Here is a 12166-nt window from a genome sequence, read left to right on the forward strand (position 1 = left end):
CAATTACACACCAACAGCTGCCTGCAAGCGGGGCACAGAGCAGAGAGCTTGCGGACGCGTCGAAAGCGTAGATCCGGTTGCGAGCGTCTTGGCTTGCTTGACGATGTGATGCTTCGTCCCACTGAACGTGTTGCTTCGTGTAGACGCCATACATTAATCATCATTAGATGTCGTACCAATTAGATGCGTTCAAGCGCCTGCGTCTACCAGCCGCTGCATTGTCGCAGCCGAGGGGTACAAATCCCGGGAACGGCGAGCACCACCGCCAGAGCGCACAACAGGTTGTGTTGTTGGGCAAATAATCCCTCACATTGACCTAGCTAGCTCTCGCTCGCCCGGGTACCTAGAGGTCGCCAATTAGATGCCCAATTAAGTTGTTCCCGTGTTCCCGCGGACCCGCATTTGCGCGGCGGCATGGGGGACGCGCTGAATTGATTGGTTAAATCGTAATAGAATGGTATTTTGTACGGGTGCAGCGCGCTATGATACGATGAATTGAACACATGCATCTAGGACCCTTCCCCGTTGGTAGGTTTATTTCTCTCCACACACTTACTTGTACATCTCCTTGCTCATGTTGCGAAATATGTTGCATTCCGGGTGCTCCAGCAGTCGAAACGCGATCGAACAGTGATGGTTTTCCAGCGGTGAAATATCATTGTACCTACAAGAGGAGAGAAATGAAAACAGAGCATATAAATGGGTGTGTATGTGCGATAGCAAATGAAAAATGAAAAATAAAAGCAGTAGCAATTCCATAACCAATTTCTCCAGTGTCATTGCAATTCGGGCTACATCGTTTGGCCGTTTTGCTGCATTTTTCCCTTGATACAGCATCACACAGACTGCCAAGCGTGCACACGGTACCCGAAATAGGGGCTTTATTGGTAGTATCATACTATATGGTTTTTTCTTTTTTATATTTCAGACAGTGTCCTCTACCCAAACCGGACGAAAAAAGGGGGAAAATCATAGCTCAACGATCTGGAAGTTTGCCTTCCATGCTGCTACCACGACGATGCACACCCAGAGCACGACCCATTCGTAGGTATGGTGGGCTGCTGTACCGGCAGAGATAGAGCATCGAAGCGTAACACTTCAATTGGACAAACAAATGGTTCAATCAATTTGTGTGCAAGTCAACAAACTCTACCGCCACCGTCGTATGCGTGTGTGTGTGTTTGCACTGTGAAAGGACACAGATGGTGAGCCGTTTGGGAATTGCGGTATGGCATCATCCCTGGAGAAACAGAGAGAGAAGGAGAGTAGTCGACCAAAAAACCTGCCCTCCCCCTTCCCGTTGGGCTGTGGCTGCATTCGGTTGGGGTTCGGGGTTCGGTTATGGGGATGATATTTTTCATTGCGATTGTTTTCCTTCCGGCTGTTGGTAGTTTAACTTATCAGCAACGAAACGCTCGATACATTTGCATGGTTTGGTCGGTGTGCAGCTAGCGAAAGCTATTCAACCCCCTTTTGCGAAAGCCAATCGAGTCAATTTAGTTGCACAGTCATTGGGAAAACTGCAGAATCGAACATTTATTGCTGGATAGTACCGTTGGCTGGGAGATGGTTTACCAGTTCTCTAGTACCGATTGATTCGGCTAGATACCTATATTGCAGCACAAATTAGATAAATTATCGCATTAAAGTTTAAAAAGACACCAAAGCCACTATTCAATCAAAGAGTCTAACAAACGGCTGTTCTATCGTTCAATGGCCATTCATGACATTAATGTACTGCCAGCAAAGCAAAAACCTCTCTGTACATCATTAACAGAACAAAAAACACCAACGTTTGTGATTGAATGTAACTCCATTCATCTTAAAAAAGCCCCTCTGACTCCGTTTGATGTTCATCATCGATCGGAACCTCTTGCCCAACCAAGTGCGGTTTGGTATATTGTGCAACGTGTGGCTGTTTTCTAAAGAATTCCGAAGCCTTGCGGTACTTGCGGAGTTTATTCAAACGGATAATCAGACCGTCAGAGGCCGGCAATCTTCATTAGCTAATGGAGGCGCGGGCGCGCGCGCGCGCTCGAAACCCCTCACTCTCGATCGCACGCTCGCCGAACAACCCGGAATAGGGAGGAAATTTAGAAAGCTTTGACCATATCGTTGCTATATTTGTTTGATTTGTTTCCACCTCGTCGAGTTGACCGTCGGCAGTTTGGCGCGCTAAGCAAACTTTCTGGTCCGGCAAAATGTGTACTTGTCGAAAGTATTTCCCCCCCGTCTTCCGCTAGTTGACCACCAGCGGCTGAAACAGAGGGGTGGTTTGACGGGGTTGGCAAAAGTTTGTTTAAAACCCAGCACTCCATCTACCTGCCCGGAGGAGTTGGTACGCCAGTGAAACTGGGAATTTAGGCGAACATTGGCGCAAAGTTTTCAACACAAATTGGTTTCAGTTTGGCCCCTCGTAGAAAGGGCGCGGGGGTTAGACTTTGCGAGAAGCGCGAATGTTTCAAATTCTCCACCAGCAAGCAAGTAAGCCGCTTTACTGGAGCGTTGAAAACTTTCGCCCTTTTAGTGTGTGTGTCTGTGCGGCAAGCATACGTGCCCGTAAATTAGGTTGTCATCTTAACGCAATTCGAGTGGCACACTTTGACACGATGATTGACGCCACTGTGTGTGACCGATGTAACGCGCTCATTGACGCCCTTTTCAAGTACCACCCAAAACACGGACACGCAGACACGCTCCAGTAGACCCCATCCAGCCGTGTTGCTGGAAGGATTTGTACCCTCAATTGCAGCAGTGGACGCACAGATACACATACGTGTGTAGTCCCGGTGGCGCCGCTTAATTAGCTCCATTGACAGCACTTGTTTGAGGCGAGGAGCAATCTCCAGACAATTGGATGATCGTTAGCCGGCGTGTGAAGAAGAGTCTGACTGATTCCTTGCTGTGTTTAACTGCGGCGTGATGTAGCACATACTGGTTGAACGGATTTTGCTTCCACTACCTACCTTAATGCCAGTTCGGTGCGTGCGTTTATCTGGTAGATGTTGTTGTAACCGGGGTGGTCCAAATCGTGGCAGATGCAGGACACCAGCAGGACCAACACCTCCAGCTCGCCTAACCGCTGCACCAGGTTCGTGTGCCAGGCAATGGTGTACATCTGAAAATAGCGACAAAAGAATGGAGAACAGAAAATAAGATGATGAAGCATCTTACGGTGACGCGGGCGTGCGCGCATGTCGACGTCGGCGAAACATTCGAACGCAATGATCAGAATAATAGCTATATCAAAGTAGATGCCGTCGGTCGGTCCAACGAGCGGCTTGATTGGTTTGGGAAATGGCCACCCGATGGCCTACCGCGTGGGGCCCAATTTGCTGCTCACACAATCGCGGGAAATGATAATCGCGGTACGATAGCGGGGGGACAAAACCTTAGTTCCTGCCATCTTCTTGCGATGTTTTCGATTCTTACTAACAGTGGCGCATATAAAACTCGCACCAAGCTGACAACTGGCCAGCAGAAGCTTCAGAGTAATCGAACACACCGGTTGCCCGAAAGAATGACGAAACTGGACTCGAAACTGGTTCTTCTAGTGCTAGTCGGTGCGACGACACTGCTGCTACTGCTGCCCTCCGCTTCATCAGGTGCGTCTCCTCACACACACATAAGGCCGGTTGCAGGTGCCCGAAGAATAGCTCTCAGTAAACTCTCATTTTATTCACAGTCCAACCGGCAGTGCCGTACTTTGAGCAGCGCCTTGGCATAGGACCACTGTCTTCGAGCGAGATGGCTTACTTGCGGCGGCTTGCCGAGGAAGCATACGGCGAAACGGAAGTGACCACGGAGCTAAGCACGGCCGAAGCCGATGGGACAGACGCGTGGGACAATTCGTGCGTGAGTGAGCCGGTCAATGAGGGTGGCTTCAGCCAGGAGGAAGTAGCCGACGAGGCAGACGAGCAGCCGGACGACGCAGCGGCCGCGGCAGATGTGTAGATAGTGCGAACCAATGTGAGACAGTGTGCAGAGGGGTAAAGGGGGGGCATTAGAAAAACAAACAATAAATATTATGCAAATGGAATCCTCCCGCGTTCGTTTGGTCTTCGATAGCTGCTGCTGATACGTTCGCGCCTTTTCGGCAGAGCCGGTGAAATTGCGAGGATCTAGATTAGGTTTGATATATGGCAGTCATCGCACCAGAGAGCAGCAGAGGGCTTAAATTATGGGTCTTATGGTCGGTCCACCACAATTCCTAATGTGTCTAGTGGTAGCCAATGCGTACGGTGCAGCCCGGTGCACTATAAATTGCATCTAATGCTCGACATATGTTTGCACTATGCGCGCCGCGTACGCGAAGATCCGAATGGTCACACCGTTGCCGGTACAATTAGTGGAAATGATTTAGTCGCGGCGTGGCGTAATATTTCAACCGAGTTTCACACTGATGGCCACTCCCGCGTAATGATGTAATCTCCCGGTGCCATCGCGCACATTAATCAAAGTCAGTTCGTCTTCTCACGTGTGTCGTAGATGTCCACGGGATTGGGGCCAAAGTTGTACTATGCAAAGCCGTCCTAATGCGATACGCAGCCAGCATCACCGATGGCAGGATGCAGAAAAGGTATTAGAAAGGGGGATTAATTCGGAGTTATACACAATGCAGTGCTTGTATCAGCATTTTTTATACGTGGTCTGCACTCAGAAGTGAACGTACAACAGGCACATCAAAATCCAGACCAAACGACGAACAGAACAACAATACGGCCCATGCATTAGGTTCATTGGAACTCAGCAATGGAATGCACGCAACTGTACTAGCATAGCAAAATACAGTACATTGCAACCAAACAACATCTTCCCAACACCAAAAGGGAGAGGAAGAAATGAATTTATAATAAAACCATTCTCATTGCATTTCCATTTGTGTATTTGTTCGCATAGGAACAGTGCTTTCCCTTGCCATCCGGTTCCAGCCGGTCGTCCACAGACAAGACACAACTGTGAATGGGAATCCTACACAACAACCCATGTATCTTTTTGCGGCAGTACTTGTGAGGGTGACAACAAGCATTCCTTCCTTAGGCACTGGAAGGACAGCAATTTATTTATGTCTATTCATCACACTTCGACAGCGATGTGTGTGTGTGTGTGTGTGTGTGTGTGTGTGTGTGTGTGTGTGTGTGTGTGTGTGTGTGTGTGTGTGTGTGTGTGTGTGTGTGTGTGTGTGTGTGTGTGTGTGTGTGTGTGTGTGTGTGTGTGTGTGTGTGTGTGTGTGTGTGTGTGTGTGTGTGTGTGTGTGTGTGTGTGTGTGTGTGTGTGTGTGTGTGTGTGTGTGTGTGTGTGTGTCTGCCGCGAATACACCATGTCCCAACAGTTCTCTCGGCACTCTTTCCAAAATCAAAAGCACACACCTGCTCCTTCCAACAGAAGAAGCGTTCACAGCGCAGCGAAATGGACCAATGTGCTCGGTGGTGCTGGCTGTTGAGGAATGCGAAAAATAAAGAAGAATAAACCCTTCTACAACATCATTCCCATCAACCAACCCCCCTCGCCCTCTGCCGCTGATGGTCTGATGGATTGAGCGATCAAGTGAAACTGATGGATGTCATTTTTCCCATTGTTAATGCGGGCGCCCTATACCGTCCGTGTGCCCCTCCCGGATGCAAGCGGTAGTGTTGCGATGATGCATTATGCAACCACCGTTCCACCGTGTGCGCGTACCACAAAATCGACCGTTCGCCGCACCATGGGGAGTTGCGAAAGCATTCCAACAACCCCCGCTCCCCGGGGCAGCATTGAAGGAAAACGCTGTGACGTCGTTTCGAAAATTTTCAAACACCGTCAGCTTTTCACGCTAATTAAATGGTGACCTCTTCTGGGCCATTCCAATGTTCGGCGCCAGGGTGTTCCGTACCGTACCGAGCCAGCATGAGAGAGAGAGAGAGAGAGAGAGAGAGAGAGAGAGAGAGCGTCGGAAAATCGTTTTCAGATTAGATTGCCACCTGAACCCTGCTCCGGAAGGTGGAAGCCGTACGTGAATGGTTGGGTGGGAAGGCAAGAAAAGCGCGCTGCAAGCAACCGAGCAGAGCAAACGGTGGCTGGGACGATAATCTTCTCCCGGTTTAGATGGTGGTATGCAATTATTAGCTCGCTTTTCTCCGAACAGCCACGTTTTAATGGCCGCACCAGACCAGCAAGCCAGTAATGCTTCTTTGCCAGCCACCGAATGGCACGGTTACGTTCTGGAGTAGCAAATAAGTGGAGTTCTCAGGATCCGGGCGTTACTTTTCTCGTTACGTCCCCCGCGTGCCTGTGTGTGTGTGTGGGCTAATAGGATGGGGTTCAGTTTCCAGAAGATAAATGTGATGAAAGTACTTTTCGTCCTGTTTCGTGGAATACTTTTAAACTATTTCCCCCCTGTTTAATGTAATCGGTCTTTTAACGGAATTTTCTGCACTTATGAGACGATGCTTAGTGTAAAAGTGCATAACTTGACAAATAATTAAAGCTAATCGAAAAGTCGATCTCAACAGCAATTTAAGGGTAATCGAAACCCACTAATAATTAAACACCTGTTACACATGGAAACAAATATGCACATGAAATCCATGAAATGAAAAGACACTCCAAGTATCGACCCAAACGGAAAAGTTAATTATGGCACATCGCCACGTTTACTCAATGCAAAGAACGACCGCGTGTGCTGAGATTTTAAGCTAATCATGGAGCTTAATGAATGTAAGCTGGTCTCCACTGGTGTGGCGTGCGTGCCCAATTTGCTGCGGGGCATGGAACATAATCCACCACCCAATTTTGCCCGCTTCTCGAACGTGGCGCGTGACAAAGATTGAAGCATTTCGTAGTAAAAACAGGGCAGCAGGATCAGGTTCTGCTCTCACCAGGAGGGAGAGAGAGAGAGGGAGAAAAAAAACATCATTACATAGAGAGGGAAAAAGGGAACAATTTCCAAGAAATGCATAATGATACGATGGGTACGAAGCTTGTTGCGTCCCTGGAAATACTGCTACCACGCTTCACCGATCAGCTGCAATTTGCGTTTCGGCTGCACAGCACACTGCACACTTATACATACTACTACACTACTAGTGGCAATCGGCAATAGCTTACCATCTGGGCGACACAGAAGCAGTGGCGATAGTTGTGGAACGGCACATCGTTGTAGTGCTTGTACACCTCGTACAGCCACTCGCGCAGCGTCACGATCGGTATGTTGAACTTCTCCAGCAGATTCAGCTCGACAAACATCGTCTGCATCAGGTGGATCACGTCCCAGTCCTCCCATTCGTACGAATCGAACGCCGGAAGCCGCAGGGCGGCCTTCACCTCGTCCGACAGCGTCTTGTCGCACGTTTCCAGGAAGCGCTTCTTGACGTCCGTGTGCTTTGGTAGGCTAGTTTTCCGGTGCGGTGGACCGCGCGGTCTGCTCGATAGACCTAAAACGACAGAGAGAGATAGAGAGATAGAGAAGGTACAAAAAAGCAACGGTTTGGGGTGAGAGAGAGATTGAAATATTAAAAAGGTTGCAGCACAATAGCCCGCTCCACAGCGTGGGACGAGGATGCGCTATTCATATCATGCGCCTTCATTTGCAATGGCTTTTAGCTGGAATCGCGAATCGGGGTCGGTGTGACAGAAATGTTTTTAGCAGGAAAATGTATTCCAACGTCCTGCCGTCGGTTTGAAACGAAGGATGGCGGCACTGGAAAATAAGCGCTGCAAACGTTCCGAGGGAAAGGATTTACCGCCACGTGTACAACAGAAAAAGTGTTTTTCTCGTTGCAAAATAAATAGCATCATCTCTGATACGCAAGCGTAATGGTGAAAAACAACTCCCATCTCCCTCAACCAACTCAACATAAATAGATAGTCGTGCCTCCCCCCCGATGAGGAATGATGATTAATTCTACCGTTGAATAAGAAGGGAAGGAGGCAACAGTGTTCTGCCAATAGTGTTCATTTACAATGGGGTGTGTTTCTGCAAAATTGATTACCTTCCGACGAAGGCAAAGGGGTTGAATGTTTTGCAATATCCCTATCTCTCTCAATACGATGTGCAAGCTTTTTCCAATTTTGCAACATTTGCAGTGCAGAAGAAAAGACATTCCTCGGGTCCAGCAAGGGATGGCGGGCCAATGAATCCGTTTATGAGCTTTTCCAACCTTTTCCCGTACTTGGTTCGTTCTTTCAATTCTGTTTCACCCCACACAGGAACACACCTTAGGCAGTGACGCAGATATCGAGCTCTGTTGGATCAAACTTACGGCGGCGGGACGGCCACGGTAGTTGCACGTAGCATCCAAAGAAGAATGTTCATCAACCGTCACACGGTAGGTGCTGGCTGTCTGTTTGGTTGGAATGAATGAGCTGCTACCGAGTCCCATACACACCCTACACATTTCATGTGCGCACCAATGATTGAATATTGATGTCGGTTGCCGATTGCTATTGCCTAGTGCGCGGGGAGACCGACCGGCAGGACGATTCGATGACAAAGAACAACAATACAACCGTATCGAACAAAACCTCCCTCGCATTCACCAGCAACTCCCTGGCAAGTCCCTCCTTTTGTGGAACACAATGATTCGATCGTAATATACCCATACCCACCCACCGGTATGCCACACGCGTGCAGCGCGTCCTTTACCGTAGGAGATAGAGAATGCGAACGCCGGAATGAAACAATAGACGCTGAAAACTGATATGCGACCAATATATAACAAAAAGAAGATAAAAAACAGCACAACAAAAACAGTGTTGAAATTCTTACCCATTCGGCCGGACGGTTTCGGAGAGGTCAACAAAATTGGAATCCTCTGTACATGGGGCATGGCATGGTTCGATGGAACTATCCGACGAGCAATGTGCACGGAGGGGAAGGGTGAGGGGGGACTGCTGGACCTATGAGAGATAGCAGGCAGGCCCGGGCGAACGGTCAAAATAAAAATAGGAGCAGCAGAATCCATGTTGCCATGCCAGACCGTGGACCGATCGATGAATAGTTTCATCCTGCGATGGATTGCGCAAATAAAGCACGGGAACAACACCAAATCCTGTCAGCCAATCGTGAGCAATTCAATAAGCACCAACGAAAACAAAAAATGGATGACCATACATAAAAGCCAAAAATTCCAGAATGACCATTTTCGGCTCGGTTCGGCAGCACAAGGTGAATTGTTGGTCGGTCGCCTCCATTTCGGAGAAGGAGAAAGGGAACTACAAAAAAAGGCTTATAACACTGTAATGCAGCAAGCGGGTGGATGGCTAAATTCCGCTGTTTATAAATACCAACGTTTGATTCGGGATGGTTCGATGGGCTTTGTCCCATTTGATCTTCGAGCTAGCCGTTGTGTTTGATAGTACAAGGAATGTGCGAAAAGTTGATCGGGAAATTGATCGTTGAATATTTATTTAGTACCAATACCCTGAGCCAATGCAGCTCCCTTCACATACAAGGGGATGTGTGCAACGCATAACACCACAATTGCCATAAAGCCGCTATTATGCTACTTTTTGTGCACTTGTGACGATTTTTCTGTAAAAACGGTACATCGTGCACTTACAAACATCATTTACATTGAGTCGTTTATGCTTATTAAAGCTGCCTTGTACTGCCAGCGTCCTACTGGATTAGGATTAGGTTGTAAACGTACGCATTTACCGTAATGACATAATTGATGAGGGGAAAATGATCGAATCCCATTTCTTCTTCGCAACAGGATCATGGTTATCGATGACGCTTGCGAAACCGGAGAAGATGATTGATGCGCACCTTCTCCCTCAGTGCTGGTGGTACAATTTAATGAAGCACACGCAAGCATCTAACCTCCACCATCACCCGCAGGTCAAAATACATAATGGAGACCTTTCTTCTGACCTTCTTCTGTGCGCGACAGGCAAAACAAATAGATTTTAATGAGATGAACCAGGTATCATAACTTAAAGCCAGCGCGCCGCTCCATCATGATGATACGGGATCATTAGCTGTGTGGGGCTGTACATTTAAGTGAGTGTGTATGTGTTTGTGAACGGACAGAAAATGAGTACAATATCCAACACAAAAAGGGACCATCGGTGGCATTTCATATTTTTCCACATTACGTCAGCACGTCAGACCCCGCTGGACCTTGGTCATCCATTGCTGCTGGACCGAATCCGAATGTATATCCCCCCCCGCTGGCCTTGGTTTGGAATAATTTGCTTCATTCACTCGTGATGCTTTTTTTTCCTTTTCTCGTCGTTTTTTGCAAACCTTATCTGCCAACTTTCAACTGTCAAACCATCAATCTTCAATGCTACCGTGCAGTACAACACACCCAAGTCCAGTCCGTGCGCCTCCGTTCAACGTTGGCTTTCTCGGATGCCGGCAAACCGGATCCATTGTGCAAACGTTGAGATAAGCGGGGGCAGACCGTGTGCGTGATGAAAGTGGATGAAATGTAACCCCATCCCCGTGTACCGTTAGCGTTTGCCTTCCAATTATCCTTTTACAACAATTCCGACCGGCCGATACCGATCTCCGGAATCCGTTGGACGGGTGTCGTCGCGCGGGAGGAGTTTTATGCGTGGGTAGGATTTAGATCAGGCAGCTTGTGTAGCGTATCGTAGAGGAGAAGGTGCGCGCCAGGAAAGTATCGTGCAGTTCATGGTAAAGTTGAGATACCGGCTTACGGAGTATCCTTTCTATTGGAAAGATTGATTGCAAAACCTACGTGAAATTGGTATGAATTTCGTTATGCGCAGACCCGGATGGAGTGATGCGTTATTTTTTTCATTTATTCCTTCAATTTTAAATGCATCGATCGATACAGTTTCCAACCAACCAAGTAATGTATTGAAGGTTTTGTCGAAAAATGCCTCATTTATACATGGAAAACGTTATGGGAATAATGCAAACATTCCTGGAATATCAATAAACGGCCGAGAAGACATTCTTTGCATCGATATCAACATCTGCTCCCCAAAATTCCAGGCTTTTTAGCGAGAGGGAGAGAGAGATAGAGAAAGAGAGAGAGAGAATATATGTTTGTAACAGATAAGCGGATAAAGTCCACGTAAATTTGACGGAGAAATAAAATATCCAACGCACCATCTACACCATTTCCAAAAACAATTCCAAGACACAGCTGTACTTCCAAGCCTCGGCTTCGAAAGTAAGAGGTAACGCAAAACGAATCCAGTAATAAAGCTGCGGCTCGTGGCTACCCTTAGAAATATTTCCCTACCCTTCCTCGGGATCCGAATCCCCGGTCCTTCTAATCGTTTATCGATGGTTCGGGACTATGGTGGTAAATTGTTGCAGAAATTTAGCTGCGGGCATTACGTTGCCTTACAGCTCTTCCCGCCACCGCCATCGTAACTCTGCCCTCCCGTACTCCAAATTACGGGACAAGCAATAAAGTGATTTTATTTGATGTTGAGCTCTGGATTTGATCCCCGCAGCAGCAGCAGCAGAACAGAACACAAACGATCAACGACAAAGTAGTATCGATGCACACAAGCAGAACAAGCGAAATAAAAGTAAGCGCTCAATGTCCTTTTTCTCCCCATTGCTTGGGACAAGTGTTCCTCCCAGGCTTAGAGCGTGCCAGTAATTTCCCTGCCAATCCTGCGGGAGCTTTGCACCGCATAAGAAGGAGGGCAACTTTATGCCACTGTTTATGAGCTCTTGTTTTTCGCGATTGCATTATACCATTACGCTTTACCGCTACATTCTAACCCGCATCTGCTTGATGAAGCGTTGGATTGCGTCGTTAAATTGGTTCTAAAAAGATAAGCAACCCACCCAGCGAAAGGGGCACGCCAAAGTGCTATTGTGTCAAGCCACTAAACCAAGCGAGCAACTTTGGCGGATGGAACGGACTTTTCGGTATCAAAATTTACCTCCATCGGGTTACGTTGGCGTAGAACAGGATAGGTTCTGCCCTTCCTCAACAGAATATTCATTACGCACGGTGTTTAGTGCGTCGTAACCGGAAGCCGACAGCTTCACGTATGATTGGGCGATAAAAAGCACACCAATTACCTGTTCCTGTGTTTCCATCCAGCTCTCCCACCGCTGGATTAGGCTAGCTTAAAATAGGTTCCGATGCTGATTGCTTACCCTGCTTGCTCTTATTCACCTTCACATACGCGTCGTGCCCGCTCATTTAGGCAGCACACACAAACGCGCCCTCAACACACGATTAAG

At 47.9% G+C, this 12166-nt stretch overlaps 2 protein-coding genes across 13 annotated transcripts in view; one reads left to right on the forward strand and one right to left on the reverse strand.

Moving 5' to 3' along the window:
• Positions 1–12166, reverse strand: part of LOC120898356 (high affinity cGMP-specific 3',5'-cyclic phosphodiesterase 9A) — a 118220-nt gene that overhangs the window by 4799 nt on the left and 101255 nt on the right. For all 12 annotated transcript variants that reach the window (XM_040304111.1, XM_040304112.1, XM_040304117.1 and 9 more), the window contains 3 exons: positions 7087–7412; positions 2967–3118; positions 557–664 (listed from right to left, as the gene is read on the reverse strand). In XM_040304111.1, coding sequence (XP_040160045.1) covers positions 557–664; positions 2967–3118; positions 7087–7412 — 586 coding nt within the window. The remainder of the gene's footprint in view (positions 1–556; positions 665–2966; positions 3119–7086; positions 7413–12166) is intronic.
• LOC120898359 lies at positions 3461–4039 on the forward strand. Its single transcript, XM_040304123.1, has 2 exons — positions 3461–3605; positions 3686–4039. The coding sequence occupies exons 1-2, from the start codon at positions 3521–3523 to the stop codon at positions 3952–3954; spliced, it is 354 nt and encodes a 117-aa protein (XP_040160057.1). The 5' UTR covers positions 3461–3520; the 3' UTR covers positions 3955–4039.

The sequence above is a fragment of the Anopheles arabiensis genome, chromosome 2, assembly GCF_016920715.1.
Source record: "Anopheles arabiensis isolate DONGOLA chromosome 2, AaraD3, whole genome shotgun sequence".
Classification (NCBI taxonomy): Eukaryota; Metazoa; Arthropoda; class Insecta; order Diptera; family Culicidae; genus Anopheles; species Anopheles arabiensis.

Excerpts from the sequence above, each read along its gene's own strand:
- LOC120898359 (XM_040304123.1), top strand. The coding sequence starts at position 3,521 with ATGACGAAACTGGACTCGAAACTGGTTCTTCTAGTGCTAGTCGGTGCG. Across the intron at positions 3,606-3,685 it reads GCTGCCCTCCGCTTCATCAG|TCCAACCGGCAGTGCCGTAC; the intron begins GTGCGTCTCCTC and ends TTTTATTCACAG.